Raw genomic sequence first — 19246 nt, forward strand, 5'->3', positions numbered from 1 at the left:
TTCATCCGAAGAGCTGGGATAACGACGGAGATCGAAATAATTAACATCACTGTCGGTTCTCGAGCTCTATATCCGAATCGACGATATCTTCGCCGAAATAGGAGCGTTCGGTGTCGAAATAACCGTCATCAGGACTAAATCTCTTTCATCTCATATTTTCCGATGAGAACGACGTCGCTCAAGGAAGAGATGCAGTGACCAGAAACGTTATCGATGAATCTGGAAGTACCCTCCAAATTGTTACTTTTACTCAATCAGAATTTTTACTATTACGAACCGGTTTTGTTAAACCGTGTCTATTAAACCCAGTTTTGTATACATGATATTAAAATCTGACATGTCTTAATAATTCATATACTACGTAGGATTGTTCAACCCATTATTTTGATCAAATTTATGGTAAAGACGATTATGATATTCTCAAACAAATTTAGAAATTACTGTATCCAATTTTTTAAGTTTAGAAATAAATAAATACAGCTATAAATTTAGGAATTAGTTTTCCTGGAGGTTTAGAAATTTTTAGAAGTTTTTCCAATTATTTTTCATGTTTAAAATAAAACGTTAACGTTGGACGGAATCCACACCACATGGCTCCCGAGGAAACGAAATCTAATTCAAAAGCGGACTCCAGGTCCACACTCTAAACCCGAATTCATAGATGCAGGTGGAGTCCGGACAACTATAGAAAAAAGAAACAAAAATAAAAGACGTCAAATATTTACTCCGTACAATTACGTAAACAATATTAAATAATTTCCATTTGTTTGCGCTTTTAAAATCGTTTTAACGGCGCATAAGGTTTTCTTCTCGGCCGAGAAAATTATTCATATTTTCGCCAAAAAGGAAACTATAGACGAGAGAGATAAGAAATTAAAAAGGGAACAAACCCTAGCGTGTTGTTGTTGTTCCATTACCGGCAGAAATTCCATCGCATAATCCGGCGAATCTGTTCTCCGATTCCCGGAATCGATGCAGTTTCTAGGGTTTTCATGGTGAGAAGTTGAGGTTTCCGAAGTTAGGGTTTGCTGAGATCTGTGGACATACATAAACAAAGCGCGCGCGCGAGAGAGAGGGAGAAAGGGAGAAGAAGGAGAAGAAATCATGGCGGCTTCTGATAATGAGCTTGAGAAGCAGCTTACGGAAGCTGGGAAAACGCTTCTTGACCCGCCTTCTTCTGTTGAGGAGCTTCTTCCTCTTCTCGACGTGAGCACTTTCCCTTTTTGCTCTTACGTTAATCAAATTTACGTGGTGTTTTTGTTGTTCTTGCATTCCATTTTGTGCAATGCTAAGTGTATGCATGCGATTGATGTCGATTTCTGGTTATGACTGTTTTTTATTTGTCCCGTTGTTTCTCCATGCAAATGAGATCTTGTCTTTGCTGTGAATCTTGAATTGCTGGAGACTGGAAATTGAGAAAGTACATTGCTGTGAAAATTCCCCATATTTGTGTTTACATGTCGATATGTATCTGTTTCCAATGAAGCAGATGTGTGTCTATCTCGGGCTTTAAGCCACTCTTATGTTCTCAGATATAAAGGATGTCAGAGTTGGAATTTGATTATATGTGTGAAATTGTAGTGTTGCTCATTTCCTGTGTTGGCATTGATTTTATCTTGCATCTGAAGGCATAGCTTCACGAGTACTAGCATCATAGGATGTAGGGTTGCCTTTGGAAGGAAGTTACTAAGATGGTCAGCAGGCACAATAGGAAAGATTGTGTTTTGCCGGTTTTGTGTATCCTCTTCCATGTGGTTTTATGGATGAAAACATATATCTACATTCTGCATTTGCTGCATTCCAATAGTAATGGAAGAAACAAGTGTGGTATGATAACTTTCAAAAGCAGTAAACTTTTTCATAGACTTAAAAAACCTATAGAGATGAAAGTTTTTCCTGTAGTTCTATCATAGAAGTTGTAATGCTTCTTTTGTGTATGTGTGTGTGTTATGTAATATTAATTTGATAAGTGCTGGTACAAATGGAGCTCTGGTTCTGAGTGTTAGTCTTGTAATGAAAATTTCTAACAAGGTTTTCTAAATGTTTGATTAATGTCTACGCACTGTTATTCATGCTAGTGGTTGTAAGTTTCCGCTGTGATCGATGTTATAGTTTTCGTAGTAAAATTCCTGGAAGTTTTTCGTTCTTGTTTGTGACCGATTTTCTTTTTGTGCTATTCATGTAAAAGATTGTAAGTTTCCACTCAGGTGGTTGACGTTCGAGTTTATGGTTAAATTTCTAAAATTTGTGAAGTCTTGTTTCTGACTGATTGTGAGTGGTGTAGAAAGTTGAATGCTGCCTATCAGAGGTTGAACAGTCACCTCCTGACTCAATGCAAAATGCGCTTTCCCCCTTGATGAAATCGTTAGTTGCTGACAAACTCTTCAAGCACTCGGATATCGATGTTAATGTTGCAGTTGCTGCTTGCATCAGTGAGATTACGAGAATAACTGCTCCAGATGCTCCGTATGATGATGACCAGATGAAAGTGTGTCAATTTATACTGCAGTCATTTCGTTTGTGAAAGGGGGACGTTAAATGCGTGCTGATTATTTTCTTTGGTTTAAATGCAGGAGGTGTTCCAGTTGATTGTATCGTCATTTGAAAATCTAACTGACATATCTAGTCGGTCATATTCCAAGAGGACTTCAATTCTTGATACTGTTGCAAAGGTCCGATCATGTGTTGTGATGTTGGATCTGGAGTGTGATGCGCTTATTATTGAGATGTTCCAGAACTTCCTCAAGGCTATAAGGTACAAAATAACTATCCCGATTCTTGTAGGAGCCAAATTCGATATTTGAGTAACCGTTTTTGGGTGAATTCCTCAGAAACTTATGTACTGAGTATTCAGAGAATTATATGTACGATGAATTGTCTATTTCGTTCACTGTTGTCAATTTTCCTCTTAAAAACTCTTCTGACGTCTTTCCTTTTCTGGGTTATTGCTGTTACAACTCAGTATTTTTTCCTCCAAAAAGCTATCTGGTAACAATATTAGTGTCAGAACCAGAGTTTCCATGCAATTGCTGTCTGTTTGAAACCTGGTTTTTCTTTACTTCACATATCTTCTTGATTCACATTCAAAATTATTGTCCGACTCAGCTTTTCCCTGGATATGAGGGTGTGCTGTTTAGGTTTGTGTGCTCATAATGTATATCCGTAACTGGTGTACTGATGTGGATTGCCTTTCTGAACGACTTATGACTACATGTTCGTTTTCTAAAGATTTTTATCTTTGACAGGGATCATCATCCAGACAATGTATTCTCGTCTATGGAGACAATTATGACCCTTGTTTTAGAAGAAAGTGAGGAGATATCTCCAGAGTTACTTTCACCAATTCTGGATTATGTCAGAAAGGATAACGAGGTGATGTGTGGTGGACTCTCTCTGTTTCTGTTTTGCTATCTTATTTTCTTTTGTCTAACCCTTTCCGTTAATTGTTGGCAGGTTCCCCAAATATCGCGGAAGTTAGCAGAAGAAGTCCTCAAGAGCTCAGCTGCCAAGCTTAAACCTTACCTGACTGATGCAATAAAATTGTTGGGTCTCTCCTTGGATGGGTATAGTAACGTAGTTGTTTCAATATGCGAAGGGACATCAAATGCTTTAAAGCAGAATGAAGCCGTTGCTAATGAAAGTGATGTAAGCTTTCTCATTTGTTTCGTTTTTCTTTTATTGTTTGGAGATGACATGCTTGCATATTGTTTGCTATGAATATGAAAGTGTTTCTCGACTTCTGTTGAGTGTCTGTATATTTAACTCACTTTTGTACTGAATGGACTTCGGTCATTGTGTACTACAAGAAATTCAAGATAATTTATTAGAGGAAGTGGCAGATGAAGCATGTTTCTTTACTGTTAACTAGTTAAATTTATAGGAACCAAAAAGACCGTCTTTCTTGTTTTTGCGTGAAGTTGATTGTTTATGGGGCTATTGTTTTCCAATGAACAGGATAAATCAAAGTTAGCAAAAGTTGCACAGATCGCAGAGAATGGTTCATCGGTTGATACTAACACCTTAAAGAAGCAAGATGATACAAATGTGAAGGATGAGCCAGAGAAACCTGACAAGTTTGGGAACAGTGAGATGGGTAATGCTGGTGATGAGGAGACTGATGTGGAAAACAAGCAAGATCAAAAAACAAAGGAAAAAGGAAAACAATCCAGCTTTGTGAAACAGGAGGAATCATCAAAAGCTTCGGATGTCAAAGAGGAGACTGAATCCAAAGCATCCCTGGACAGAAAGGATGGTGGCAAATGTGCACCAAGTTCACCTCCTTGTGACTCATCTGCCAACGTAGCTACTTCTGATAATGAGAAGGCAACAAGTACACAAGCTTTTCCATCAAAGCCATTGGCAGATGAGACTCCAAATGCCACTTCTCCATCTCTTAGCGAGAGCCTTCTTGTTGATAGTCGTTCTAAGAAGGCTGTAAACCAGAAGAAAAAGGAAACCTCGACCAAGGAGGCGAAATCATCCGCCGATAATTCTGCTAAAGTTGTTCCTGAAGAACCAATACATTCAGAAGCTAAACCGGCAAAAAGGTCTGGAAAGAAGAAGATGGCTTCTTCGAGTAAAACAAAACCTTCAGTTCTTATGAAGAAAAGCATCTCTGAAACAAAACCAGCGAAGCAGTCGGGGAAGAAAGCAGTTGACAGTGATAATGTCAAAGTATCCTCAAAGCCAAAGGAGGATAAGAAAAAGCAGGGAACTGATGAGAAGGACCAGTCTCACACTTTGTCAGACGACAAGGAAAAAGTACGTTTTCTAATCTGTGTAGATTTGATACATTTATTTCATTTTGCATGCATAGGTGACTTCTCCGTCCTCTTTATATGACTAATATGCGTTCATTGTGTTTCCACCCTAATCCAAAGTCAAGCAAAGATGAGGAGCAACCATTTGAAGAGACTCCTAAGACAGAGGCCAAGAGAAAGCTTAATCTGGACAAAGAAAAAGTAAATCATAGATTCCCTGATTATTCTTGTTGCCTCTCCACGAAAGAATGTGAAAAAAAAAATCGCATATTGGTATTTTTTACATTGGATATCTATCCCTTCCCTACCTTGGAGCTTCGGATCTTGCTTTTGTTATCTGTTTTTTGGTCTATCCTCCTCTGACTGAGGATTTCACTCACTTGCTTCTGCTCTTCCTAGATCTGTGATTTAATTTTCCTGTATTTGCAATTCTTTGACAGGCATTGGAAGACAAAGAGTTTGGTGAAAACCTAGTTGGGGCGAAGGTTAAAATCTGGTGGCCTAAGGATCGCGCGTTAGTATTTAGTTTTTTGCCTTTTTTAAATCAAATTGTTAATTCCAGTTCTGTTCCATATAAGCTTCTTAAATGAGTTTTCGATCTTTTCTGTAGGTATTATGAAGGTGTTGTTGATTCGTACGATGCTGATAGGAAGAAACATCTTGTAAGATCAAATCTATTGTGCTCTTTTTAAATTCTTTTGGTGTTGTTTCTTGTCGACACTGCAGGTTACCCAGTTATTGGTTGTCCAAGCCCATTAAGTGTTGTGCATTTCAATTGGAAGAAAACTGGCATGTAACTTTTTATGTATCTGTTGCTTCGTACTGTTTGCTGTCAGGTTTTATATGATGACGGCGATCAAGAACGCTTGAATCTTAGAAAGGAGAAATGGGAGTTCATTGAAGATGAATCAGAATCGGCAGAGATGGTACATATATTAGCATTATCTATCTGACATTCTACTTGATTCTTCTTTTACCATTTGCATAATGTTGAACGTTTTCCGTTGACAGGATGAAAAAGCTGATCAGATGGGCCGTGATGAAACATCTGCAGTGTATGTATTCCTTCTTGGTTAACCTGTTTTAAGTTCCTTAACCCGTGTTTTTCGTTGTGTACTCTTGACCGAGATAATGTGTCACTTTTCAGGCCACAAAAGAAGAAAGCTAAGACGGGCAATGACCAAACAGCCAAGCAAACAAAGGCAGAGTCATCAGAGAAGTAAGTGAGACTCTGAATGGTTAAACTACGTTTGAGGAGAGTGAAAAATAAAAAAGCCAATATGTGATGTACTCAGGGGTGCTTCATCTGGAAAATCCAAAGCTGCTACAAAGGCCAGGAAGAAACCCGAGGATGAGAAAAGGGAAAATAAAACAAAGGATACGCCTAAAACAACGAGGTCTGGAAAGAAATCCGAGGATGAGAAGACTAGGCATATTTCTAAGGAAACGACCAAAGAAGAAAAAGAAGAAGAAGATGATGATGAAAAAGACGATGTATCTGATGGAATGAGCGAAGAAGAGGAGGAGAAACCCAAAACCAGCAAATCCAAGAAAGAAGAAACCGTTACCCCGAAATCAGTCAAAACAAAAGAAGACATGGAGACACTCACATCGAAAGCTTTGTCCAAGAAAAAGGAAGATCACCCCAAGATTTCCTCGAAACCAAACCCGAAAACTTCCTCATCCGTCAGGGGAAAAATGGGAAAAGGCACCGGGAAAGCAAATATCAACACTTCAACAACTTCATCCAAAGCCAAGGAGAACGAGGGAGGTGAGCCAGACATGGAAGATGGCCCGAAAGCACCCAAAACATCAAAGGGAAAGTCAGCTAAGTCGAAGAGAAACTCCGGTAAGAAGAGGAAGCGATAAATTTTACCCCAAAAATAAGCGTTTTTGTCTGTAATTTAAGCAGGGAATGTAGCTGCGGAGATTGATCAGAACTCAGAAGATTCGTGCGGGGAAAAGTACGAATTAAAAGTCGCAGCTTTTTAGTTTTTAGGTGAATGAAGCAGCCATTGTAGTGATAAAAAGGTCTCGAGATTTTTTTTTTTTTCCTTTTTGGGGGTCTTTTTTTATTAAAAAAAACTCAAGACGGGGCTTTGGTCATGGCTGTGGTTTTATCTCGAGAGAAGAATAGTTTGGCAGGTACAAAAAAAGGAAGGTACATACATTCGGCATTATTAGTAACTCTCTTGTACTGGACCATCCTTGGAAACCCATCCTAGAATTTTTATTATTGTTTCGACAGTTGTGATTCACATAATTAGTTAGAGAAAAATGTTATTTTGGCCTATTTGTGTTCATGATAATTTCAGGTCCTAACACATCTCTATTTTTTTCTTTTTTTCACCTAATAAATGGAATATAAAATACAAGATTATAAGGTGTTTTTGAAGATTTAATAAATTTTCTCATGTCAAAAGAATCCTTGATTTCACACACATTCACCATCACTACGTGTTTGACTTCGATTTGGTTTTGATTAGATTTAGTTCTACCTACCAGTCCTTGTGTTCGATCATGTGTTACTATGATTCGTACTCTTGCGGTGAGACGTAAATCGGTTATAAATTCAAGATTCGGTATACATATATCAACCTCTATCGACGCTGACAATCCCACTCTCGAACTCAACCTCAAACTCATGGTTTTACTATTATTTTAGGCATTATTACTATTTCAGACATCGTTTTACATGATATGGATGAAATGTAGTGCTCAATTACATGGACGGCAGTAAAAACCTCTCACACCATGGGCGAACTCATATATATGGTGGAACCCATGCCCCCATTAATTTAGGTAAAAAAATTGATTTAGTTATAAATTTGATAAAATTTTAATAAAAAAACTAAAATGCCCCCTATCCAATTTTATGTGGCCCCTTCCTCCTATTTAAATTAAAAAAAAATAATTCTTTGTTTTATTTTAATTTTTCTTTTAATCTTTATATATATTTTTTTAAAAAATGTATACAAATCTAATATTCAATTACAAAAAATAATTAAATTTGTAAACAATCATATTAAATGTATATAAATGTTATGATTTTTTTTTTATTTTACTCGTTGTCGCCGCAACTGTTGAGAGATGTTTTTCAATGATGAGTTTTGTGACGAAAACTTTGCGGAATCGGATTGATGATCAGTTTTTTTTTTTGAGAATTTGATGATCAGTTTTTGAGTGATTGTTTAGTTTGTTTCATCGGAAAAGATATATTTTACACTGTTATAAATAAAAGATTGTAGAATTTAATTGTAAGACATAAATATTTTGTTGATAATATATTTTTCTTAACATTTTTATATTTTATATATAATTTATGATTATTTTTTATAATCCGCAAGTTCACAGAGTTTTTACCCAACTATATCTTTCAAACGATCGAAAAAATTCATGTGAATATCCTTCTTCAAATGGAGATTTGGTTATGTTATAATTCATGATACTAAAAACGTTTTGTGCGTCCGCCACTGTTTGACACTAACCAGAAAGGAGATCTTGCCATGCGTTCGCCGGAAAATCTCGACCATTAAATCATACCTACCCTACTCGGGTCACTCGGAAACACCACTGTCTATGGTTTCGTATATTTGACCGGTTGCTCGTGTTATAGTTGAGTCTGTACCACGAGTCTGTACCACGTCAGAGACTAAATGAGTGCTGTACATTTAGCTTGTATAAAAATTTACAGGTTACCAAAAACAAATTTCGTTGAATATAATCCAAATTAACTTTTATTGATAAAATATTTATTGTCTAAAAAATTGATTTTTTTAAATTATCTTACTCAACCAGATGCGGTTTAACAAACGTATTGGCTACCCCTATGTACAGCCTTATAAAAACGTCAGTACATGTTCGGAAGCTGTGCTCGTTTTCTGTTCTTTTCTTCCTTTCGTTTTTGTTACTTCGTGTGGGGGTGGGTTCCGTTTTCGAGTGTAAGACTTAAAAATGTAGCATCAACGTAAAAGTGTAGACCCGCGGAGTTCCAAAAAAAGAAGAATGCGTCAATATAACAAAAACAAAAAATCTTACAACTAAAAACCATAATGCTTTATAAAATACCTTGAAAAGCCTTGGTACGTTATGCTAAAATCTCAGTCGATCTTGACGGAGGAGTAGATAAGCCTGGTGAACCAAAAGCAAGCGTAAAACCCGATCGTCCCCGTCAGTACGAAAAAACCGTAAGACGCGATGAGCATATAGCCAAAATAGAGCAATCCCGACACGAATTTCGTGATTTCGAGCTTTGTGAAGAAGTAGAACGCCGCGTACACAAACAGATACAGCGCCGAGGAGCCGGCTGTTAGGTACGATCTCCACCACCATAGGTAGTCTTCGCTACAGAGTTGGAAGTAGCAGAGGACAACGGCGATTTCGGCACAGGTTACAATCAGGATGACGAACACGAGGAAGAGGAACCCGAAGATGTAGTAGAATTGGTTTAGCCATATCGAGGTCAGGATGAAGAAAAGTTCGATGAACACGGCACCGAACGGTAAGATCCCACCAATCATGATCGAGAAAATCGGGTTCATGTACCACGCTTGTTCCGGGATCTGTCTCGGGATCTTGTTCGTCTTTACTGGCTCCTCAATCGCAGGTTTCCTGAACCCGAGGTAGCTTCCGACAAACACGAGAGGGACTGAGATACCAAACCAGAGGACAATGAGGGCGAACATTGTTCCAAAGGGTACAGCCCCGGATGATTTCTGGCCCCAGATAAGAGCGTTCAAGACAAAGAAGATGATGGAGACAACACCCGGGAATATTACTGCCGTCCTAAAGGCGATTCGCTTCCATTCAGTTCCTTTAAACATCTTGTAGAGGCGGGCAGAAGCATAACCAGCGAAAATACCCATGAAGACCCAAAGCAAGAGCATGGCTGTCATTAGACCACCTCGATTTGATGGGGAGAGAAACCCTAGAATGGCGAAGATCATCGTGACGAGGATCATCCCGAAAAACTGGACTCCTGTCCCGACATAGACACAGAGAAGATCCGAGTTGGATGGTGGCCTGAAGACATCGCCATGTACGAGCTTCCATCCCGTCTCTTCCTGAGCTTCTTCTTGGGTCTCGAGCTCATTGTACTTGGAAATGTCCCGGTAAAGTGTGCGTAGCATTATCATCGCCACCATTCCGGAGAGGAAGAGGACAATCATCAAGGAGTTCACGATCGAGAACCAGTGGATTTGATCATCACTCATCAGAAGGTAAGCGTCCCATCTGGATGCCCATTTCACATCACTCTCCTGAAACAATGTCAGGAAAGATTATTAGTCAGATATAAGCCCAGTTAAACCTTGTTTTCCACCCAAAAAAAATGTGAACAAAAAACTATTTTGGGTAAGAAGTATCAGGGAATATCTTCCAACTCAAAATCGTGTCCCCTTCCGTTGATGGAATAGATGAAATAAATCAAAAAATGGATTTTTGTAATCTTATTACCTGAAAATCTACGTCGTAGGTGAATATGATCTCCTTCTTATCATCGACTTCTTGAGGAGCATTGGAATTGGTAATTGTGCGCTTTGTATGTGGGTCACAAGTTGTCAAGCGGGTGTTCTCTTTCCATTTCCCTTCGTATTCATGCTTAACACTATACGCAGAGGGTGAGAAATGAAATTGTTAAACGTGCGAAATTGAAGACCTTGACGGGAAAAGTTTTGATATTCCAAGAGGAGAATCTTACCTGTAAGGTTTAACCTCAAACCCAACAATTCTTGCCGAATCAGTTTGCATGTCCCTGTGGTATCTGACAGTGAAAGCCAAGTGGTTGTGGATGAAATGCTTCTCTTCCTTGGTCTGTATAAGATCAGAAAACACAGGAAGAGTAGGTAGATTCAGTGGCCAGAAATGAAACTGTGGATGTGGCTTCAGGCCCTAGTATTCGACGAACAATCTACTTACCCCTGTGTATTGGCCTTTAAGCCCAACATGATAGCCGAGCTGATAAACAGGAGGAGCTCCTGGATCAGCTCTCTGAAGCGGAACAACAAGAGGGAGATTATCTAAGATCCTGAAGACAATCAGAGTATATCGTTAGAGGATGTAGAGCAGTGAATAATATATAGAGAAATCATAGAAATGATGAGACTATGCAAACCGATCATACATGTTTACACGATATTCATCTGCAATCTTCTCTTTAAACTCTTTAGCGGTTTTGGCATCAAGTGTGATCCGGCAAAGCACGTTGCACATTTGAGCTTCTCGCATTTTAAACTGAAGACAAACCGGAAAACATACACCAGCTTATCGGGTTGATTCAACTGACCAGTTCTCACCAAAATATTAGCAAATATAAGATTCAGATATTCTCGATATAGATTCTGAAACTAACCACATAAGGAGAATTTTCAATGCGGTCGCCTCGAAGCACTTCCCCGAGATTCTCAGCACTGTCCACTATTTTTTTGGGCCGGCAAAAGGGAAGAGAATAATAGGAATAAGGAAGCTGTGTCTTTATCGAGGTCAATTTATTAACCTTCACCTTCAGCTCATCTCCCTGCGAATACCAGAACACATAAAACACAGAAGAAACCACCAAGACAACCTTCAGCAACATGCATGAGATCAAAAGGATGCATCCATAGGACTGAAAGGGATAAATAAACGCTTTTGCAAATACAATATGATTATCTAGAAATCAGTACCAACCATCAAGGTCAACATCCTATAGAAGGAAACCAAACAATCAATAACGACTTCATTCCAGACAGTCCATCAATGATGAACCGCTGACCACATGTTCCCGATGGCATACTCAGATATACCAACTGGGAACAGTTCAACAGCAACAACAAGACATCAGGAGATTTCGGCAGGTAAGGCAGGCAGAATGTGTTCATGTGAGCTTTGAAGAAGATTTAAATTTATCCACGAGGATGATACAGGGGTAGCTACAAATTCCTGGACTATATAACCTTCAAAGCTGCTTACCAAGCCTCAACATTTGATACAACCCTTACCAAAAAAAAAAAACATTTGATGCAACGTCACCAGAAATGTGCAATACGATGATTCAGTATTCAATCTCCACCAATACAGAGTTCAAAAGGCACATAAGACAAGGGAAACCATCCTCAAGGAAACCATCCATCTACTGACGAATCACATCCAAAAAAAATGAAGATTTACGACAAGGAAACCATCCTCAAGCATAACGAAGAACACACGGCATCCTAGGAAACATGCATAACATACACAACGAATCGACAAGTCCATAGACAGAGAAGTCCCCACGGAGTGGAACGCATCACAGTAATTCTCGATCGCTAAAATTTTTCAAGAATAAAAAATCACAACTCATCACTCCAAATCAAACAAAAACCAGATTCAGATCAGATCCCCAAACGAAACACAGATCCGACAAATCAGAATGCCAGATCATGCGGAAACTGTCCCCAAATCATAAAAAATCACACGAAACGATTTATCGGACAAAAGAGAAATTGTAAAACACACCTTCTCAAAGTCTTCAGGAGCAACACCGGGAAGGTAAAACGACCGAGCACTATGGATGAAGAGCAGGAAGAACACCGCGGCGACCACCGACAGAGGTGTTCTTCTTCCTCGTTTTCCTCGAGATTCCATAGCCCACTGATCTCGATAAACTTACCAGATCTGGATTCCGGAGAATGAAGCTTCGTTCGTGTGCTGTTGTTCGTCACCGAGAGAGAGAGAGAGAGAGAGAGAGAGAGAGAGAGAGAGGAGAGGAGAGGAGAGGAGAGGATCGGGGTTTTGCCTTTTTGGTCTCTGTGCGTTTACATTTCGCTACCGTTACTTTCAGGTTCTTCTCCACGAAGATGTCGCCACGTGTTTTCGTGGATCATACTCGGCCCATGACCATGGGCCGAGAACGAAACATGTGTGGCCCATTAATTATTCATTTGAAATAAAATCGTGTATTTAAACAGGGCAAAATTGTAAAAATAACCTTAAGAAATGACTTAGAGATTTAAGATTTTCAAAAAAAAAAACTAAAATAGCGAAAAGACTAATTTACCATTAAAAAAATGAATACGTGGCAACTCTTTATATAATGAAAAAAATCTTCGAAAAATTTATTCACTTTTTTTAAAATTCAAAACGCATTTTTTTATTTTTCTCTCCAAAGAGATTTCGTTGGCGATTCTAATAACAAATTTCTCAATTTCCGTCTTACACTCGATATATTTCTCTAGTATGACGAGATCTGATATTCCAAAGTTGAAGAATTTGATAATGCATGGAAAGTGTTCGATAAAAATCTTCAGAGAAATTTTGGCTCTTAAAACATCATACTGGTCATATCGGTCAGACTTTGGTCATACCGATCAGATTTTGGTCAGACGTTCGCAATTTGGTCAGCCGGTCACACTTTGAGTGAATATGACTTATGTTAAGAGCTTATTTTTATACATGGAATTAGATCACCAAAACGATGAAATGTATTCTTATAACCATTATACAACTTTTTGAATCGTTTAAACTTAATTTAGACCTTTATTTTTCGTGTAAAATGGTCATATCGGTCACACTTTGATAAGACAGTCAAACATTGGTAATACAGTCAGACTTCTTAAAAATTGATGAATTTATCATTTTAAAAGTGTTAATATGGTATAATAATAATCTCATATAACACGTTTTTTAAATTTAAAATCGGTCAGACGGTTAGACTTTGGTCAAACCGATGATACTTTGATGAGACGATCAGACTTTGGTCATATGGTCGGACTTTGGTCATACCGATCATATTTTGATCATATCATTAGACTCGTCATAGGATTATACGAGCCGGACTAGTCAGACTTTTTAAAAAAATGATGAATTTACGAATTTAAAAGCGTAGATCAAACATGTTCTTCTTATATTAAATTTTTGGCTTATTAGGGTTTCACTTCGATTCGATTCGAAGGAACAATATCATTTAAGCTTACACTCGTCAAACTTTTCCTCTAGAACGAGATCCGACACACCAAAGTTGAAGAATTTGAGAATGCATGGAAAGTGTTTGATGCAAATTCTCAAAGAAATTTTGGCTATTGAAATATCACATCGGTCAAACCGATCTGATTTTGCTTATGGTGCCAAGAACAACGATGTCATCAACAACTCCTTCCAAAGAGACCTAAAGTAATAGTAGTGTTTATGTAACACATTGAGTACAATTGACTTATGTCGAGAGATTTTTTTTCTACGTGAAATTAGAACTCCAAAACGATGCAAAAATAATCTTATAACCCCTATACAATTTTTCGAATCGTTTAGATTTAATTTAGACATTTTTTTTCATATCCAAATGGTCAGACGGTCATACGATCAGACGGTAATACCTTGGTCAGACGGTCAGATTTGTTCAAAATTACATAATTTATCGTTTTAAAAGTATTAACATTGTAATAATCACATCATATCACAAATATTTCAAGATCAAATCGGTCGTACCAATATGGATTGAGTACATTTTTTGTTTATCAATATAACTCCTTCCAAAGAAGACCTAAAGTAATAGTAGTGTTTATGTAACAAATTGAGTACAATTGATTTATGTCGAGAGATTTTTTTTCCACGTGAAATTAGAACTCCAAAACGATGCAAAAGTAATCTTATAAGACCTATACAATTTTTTGAATCGTTTAGATTTAATGTAGGCATTTTTTTCGTACCCAAATGGTCAGACGGTCATACGGTCATATCTTGGTCAGACGGTCAGACTTGTTCGAAATTGCAAGATTCATCGGTTTAAAATTTTTAACATGCAATAATCATATCGTATGACCGATTTCTCTAGTTGAAATCGGTCGCAGCAATATGGATTGAGCATCTTTTTTGGATGTCAAAGTAACTCTTTCCAAAGAAGACATAAACTACTAGTAGTGTTTGTGTAACACATTAGATACAATTGACTTATGTTGGTAAAAAAAATTTTCCACATGAAATTAGAACTCCAAAATGATGAAAAAATATTCTTATGACCCTTATACAACTTTTCTAATCGTTTGAATTTAATTTAGGTCTTTTTTTCCGTACTCGAATGGTCAGACGGTCAGATGGTCATACCATGGTCAGACGGTCAAACCTGTTCGAAATTGCAAGGTTCATCGATTTAAAAGTGTTAACATCGTAATAATCATATCGTATGACCGATTTCTCTAGTTAAAATCGGTCGCAGCAATATGGATTGAACATCTTTTTTGGATGTCAAAGTAACTCTTTCCAAAGAAGACCTAAACTACTAGTAGTGTTTGTGTAATACATTGGATACAATTGATGTATGTTGGTAGATTTATTTTTTTCACATGAAATTAGAACTTCAAAACGATGAAAAAGTATTCTTATGATCCTTATATAACTTTTCTAATCGTTTGAATTTAATTTAAGTCTTTTTTTGTACCCGAATGGTCAGACGGTCAGATGGTCATACCATGGTCAGACGGTCAGACCTGTTCGAAATTGCAAGATTCATCGGTTTAAAAGTGTTAACATCATAATAATCATATCGTATGACTGATTTCTCTAGTTGAAATCGGTCGCAGCAATATGGATTGAGCATCTTTTTTGGATGTCAATGTAACTCTTTCCAAAGAAGACCTAAACTACTAGTAGTGTTTGTGTAACACATTGGATACAATTGACTTATGTTGGTAGATTTTTTTTTTCACATGAAATTAGAACTCCAAAACGATGAAAAAGTATTCTTATGACCCTTATACAACTTTTCTAATCGTTTGAATTTAATTTAGGTCTTTTTTTCCGTACCTAAATGATAAGACAGTCAGATGGTCATATCATGGTCAGACGGTCAGACCTGTTCGAAATTATAAGATTCATCGGTTTAAAAAAGTACATTAAACCCTGTAAACATATGATAATATGGCCAAAGTAGAGATATCAAATACAAATACGAAAATACGAATTTAAAAATACATTACAGTCACATAATCAAACTTGTTTACCAAAATCGTCGAGACGGTCATTCTCTGATCAAACCAGTCATATCAAATACAAAATCGGATGACAAGGGAATATCACTCCTTTAGCATATTTAGCTTTTCCTTCCCATTCATATGCTCTGATCGAATTTACTACCCACTTGCCACCGGATTTATAATAAATAATCGTCATCCTATCATTAGTTGCATCCATTATACCTGTACAAATAAACACAAAATGTGATAAAATAATATACTTGAAAAATATCACAGGTTTGATGAGTATAACCAGTTTGACTAATTTCACGAGTATGACCAGTTTGACCAATTTTGACAAGTATGACCAGTTAGGAGTATGACCAGTCTGACCATTTTGACATGTATATGTTACCAGTTTTCCGAATTCTTCCATTTTAACGAATTTCACAAATATAATGATTTCGATCAGTTTGAATAACGTGAATCATGGTATTATTGATATATATGTCATTTTTGCTTCAAACATATTCATATGGATTAAATATAAAATGATAAAATAATAAAACACAAATGCTCAAACTTAATAACAAAATTTAGAAACAATACTTACCTTTTATTCAGATTTGTGTTGAATCGATGAAATGCCCAAGTTTAATATTGTTTTTCCGCAACAAATTAGTTAAAATAAAAGATTGGAGATGAAGAGAGTATGAAAACTACTGAACGAGAGAGAAGAGAGAGCGGATGAGGAGAGAGAGAAACGAGAGAGGAGAGAGAGCTGAAATTTATTTTTTTAATTTAATAAAAAATAAAAAATGAAGGGTATTTTTGGAAGTATATTATTATAAGGTTATCACATGATGTTGTTTTTTTTTAAGTGAAGGTTATGTCGTGAAGTAAAAATGACATTTAAAGTTATTTTTGTAATTCCCCCATTTAAACTTTTTTAAATTTTTGGGGTGAAAAGTTTAGAGTAAAAATTAAAAAATCTTATATAAATTACAATTTTTTTTACCAATTTCTAAATTAATACACAAATTTTAAATTTTTTAAAAGTACATGATTTTGTTTTTGCAAATCTCAATTAAAATCATGAATTTTAAATGTTTTAAAAAAAAATACGGGATTTGATATTGTTCTTGATATCATTTCTTATTAGAGATATAATTTTCTAGAAAACTTTATAGAATTCAATGTGTTTTTTGGAAATCTTTTTAAAATTTATGGACTTAATTAGAATCTAGAAATAAATTTGGCATTTTTTTTTTGAAAATTCCAAAATCTACGTATTAATTAATCTCAAAATCAGTATTTATATAAGGTTTCTTTTTTCTAAAAAAGCATAGTTATTTTGGTTATACTTTTTCTAAAAAAAATATGCTTAATTTGAACTTATTAATGTTTGATGTTTTAAAAATATTCTTTTTAACTAAGGGGATATTTAGATGCTTTTTTAAAGATAAATATTTATTTGGATTTCTAAATAAATGAGATTTTAACTATTTTAAATGAATGTTTAAAAAATGTGACGATTTTTATATGTTAATAAATAAAGACTACTTTAGAGAAAATTCAAATAACAAATACTAAGATTTTGCTAGTGGAACACTGCTACAATATCGCATATTTTGCATTACGATAATATATTTAATGTTATAAAAAAAATAAAAAAATAGGTAATTGACGCCATTTAATGGCCCAAAAGGAAGTTCGTTCGTAGTCTGTTATAGGGTTGGGAAAAAAACCCGAAATTCGGGTATCCGATCAGACCCGTGAGACGAGTATCTGAAATTAGGGTACCCGGATATGAGATGAGATAAGATCAAATAATATTTTAAAAATACCCGAAAATTCAGATTCGGATAATTATTTCCGAATTGGGTAATTATTCGCGGGTACCCGGAATTAATAAACTTACAATTTACCCTCTTTAATTATATTAAAAAATATAAAATAAACCCTAGATTTCTACTTTCGTCGTGAGCTTCTTCTCTTACCTTGTGCACCGTTGTTCTCTTCCACCTACAAAAGAATTTTTTTCTACATTTCACATTCTTCTCACACCAATTTTATTTCTCCCACATAACTTACGCCAGTGATTAGGTCTGAAGCTTCCTCTCCTATTGATTGTTCATTTTATGTGGTAAGTTTCAACCCATATTTGCATTTTTCGACTCAGATTCAGACCATGATTTTCTGTTTTTTTACTCGGATTCAAACCGTGATTTCTCCTGGGTTCCATTTCGTTCGTCGACCATAGATTGCTCGTTTTCTGGGTAAGTTTCTTACATAGTTGTTCGGTTGCTTCTTTGTTTGAATTTTGTTTTTTTTTCAGATTCCGTGTTTGTTCTTTTTAATTCATTGATAGTTATTAGTGTTGTAACTTCTGTTTAATTTGGTTTTTCTTTTCATATATGTTGAATGGATTTTTGAAGTTTCTGAAACATAGGTTATGTTGCACTGTTTGGTTGAATCATATTCTTGGTTTGGTGATGAGTGATCGAATAGAGTTGAGTGTGAGTGTGTATGTTTCTAAGTTGAGAAAATAGTAGTTTTTTTCGACTTTTATTGATCAGATTTTTTATAGAGTGTTGACCAGATTTTTTACATGATTTTTTTTGTGTTATGGCAGGGTATATATATTGATCGAAATTAGCATGTCTTCTCTATGGCTGAAAGTTCAGAGACACCGAACATTTTATCTCAAATGATTGAAACAATAGTTTCGGCATCACAGAGTAGTGTCAGAGATAAAGATATCTCTACCCAAGGAGATGTGCCTAATGATAAGAAGGTACTTTTACCTCCTAAGCCCAAATATGATGCTTGGAATCATTTTAAAAAAACTAGCTATGGAAAAAGAGCTCTATGCAACCAATGTAGTTCTTATATTAGTTGTTCCACAGTTACAGACACATCAACAAGTGCTATGTTGAAACACTTAAGAGTTTGCAAAAAGAGACCTCATGAGGATAGTGTTAATCAAAGTTCAAAGAGGTTAAAGCAAACGACTTTGTTTCATCAACCGAAAGGTGATCAGACTAGAGGAGTTTCTTCATTATTGGTATTTAATCAAGAATTATGTCGGAAAGCTTTGATCGGATGATCATATTGGACTAATTACCTTTTAGATTTGTTGAAGGAGAGGGCTTTAAGGATTTTGTGCGTGTGTTTCAACCCCGATTTATTATTCCGTCAAGAAGGACGATAATTAGTGCAAGAATTTGTTTATAGAGGAAAGGAATGTGTTGCATGATTTTTTTAGGAAACACAAAGGGAGTGTTTCTCTCATAACGGATACTTGGACATCCGTTCAAAACATTAACTACATGTGTTTGACGACGCATTTTATTGATGATGAGTGGAAGTTGCATAAAAAAATCATCAACTTTTGTCCAATACCCAATCATGCGGGGGAAACGATTGGCAAGATAGTGGAAAAATGTTTGAATGTTTGGAAGATAAAAAAAAGTGTTTACTATCACGGTTGCATTTGTTTGGCAATTCGGTATGTGAGGTTTTCTATAAATAGAGCTGAAAAATTTAAGGAATGTTTGGAACGATCAGACCTTGATACTAGAG

General features: G+C 36.2%; 2 protein-coding genes across 4 annotated transcripts; one reads left to right on the plus strand and one right to left on the minus strand.

Annotated features, from left to right (window-relative positions):
* The first annotated feature begins 799 nt into the window (after positions 1-799).
* On the plus strand, positions 800-7051 carry LOC104822541 (ABC transporter F family member 4-like). 3 transcript variants are annotated; one of them, XM_010553788.1, is made up of 13 exons: positions 800-1206; positions 2285-2488; positions 2574-2755; positions 3246-3372; positions 3454-3645; positions 3955-4761; positions 4881-4961; positions 5201-5274; positions 5371-5422; positions 5597-5686; positions 5772-5815; positions 5908-5979; positions 6056-7051. In XM_010553788.1, the coding sequence occupies exons 1-13, from the start codon at positions 1105-1107 to the stop codon at positions 6627-6629; spliced, it is 2601 nt and encodes an 866-aa protein (XP_010552090.1). In that variant the 5' UTR covers positions 800-1104; the 3' UTR covers positions 6630-7051. The 3 variants fall into 3 exon arrangements, with proteins under 3 accessions (XP_010552090.1, XP_010552091.1, XP_010552092.1); XM_010553790.1 differs by having other exon boundaries at positions 1132-1206; positions 2418-2488; XM_010553789.1 differs by lacking the exon at positions 2285-2488 and having other exon boundaries at positions 801-1206.
* A 1651-nt stretch (positions 7052-8702) lies between these two features.
* Positions 8703-12536, minus strand: LOC104822543 (transmembrane 9 superfamily member 9-like). Its single transcript, XM_010553791.1, has 7 exons — positions 12234-12536; positions 11110-11274; positions 10882-10991; positions 10677-10785; positions 10459-10571; positions 10215-10365; positions 8703-10018 (listed from the first exon to the last, which is right to left on the minus strand). Exons 1-7 carry the CDS (start codon positions 12360-12362, stop codon positions 8861-8863), a joined length of 1935 nt encoding a protein of 644 aa, XP_010552093.1. The 5' UTR covers positions 12363-12536; the 3' UTR covers positions 8703-8860.
* Between the last annotated feature and the right edge of the window lie 6710 nt (positions 12537-19246).

Source organism: Tarenaya hassleriana, unplaced genomic scaffold (assembly GCF_000463585.1).
Source record: "Tarenaya hassleriana unplaced genomic scaffold, ASM46358v1 Cleome363, whole genome shotgun sequence".
In the NCBI taxonomy this organism is placed as follows: domain Eukaryota; kingdom Viridiplantae; phylum Streptophyta; class Magnoliopsida; order Brassicales; family Cleomaceae; genus Tarenaya; species Tarenaya hassleriana.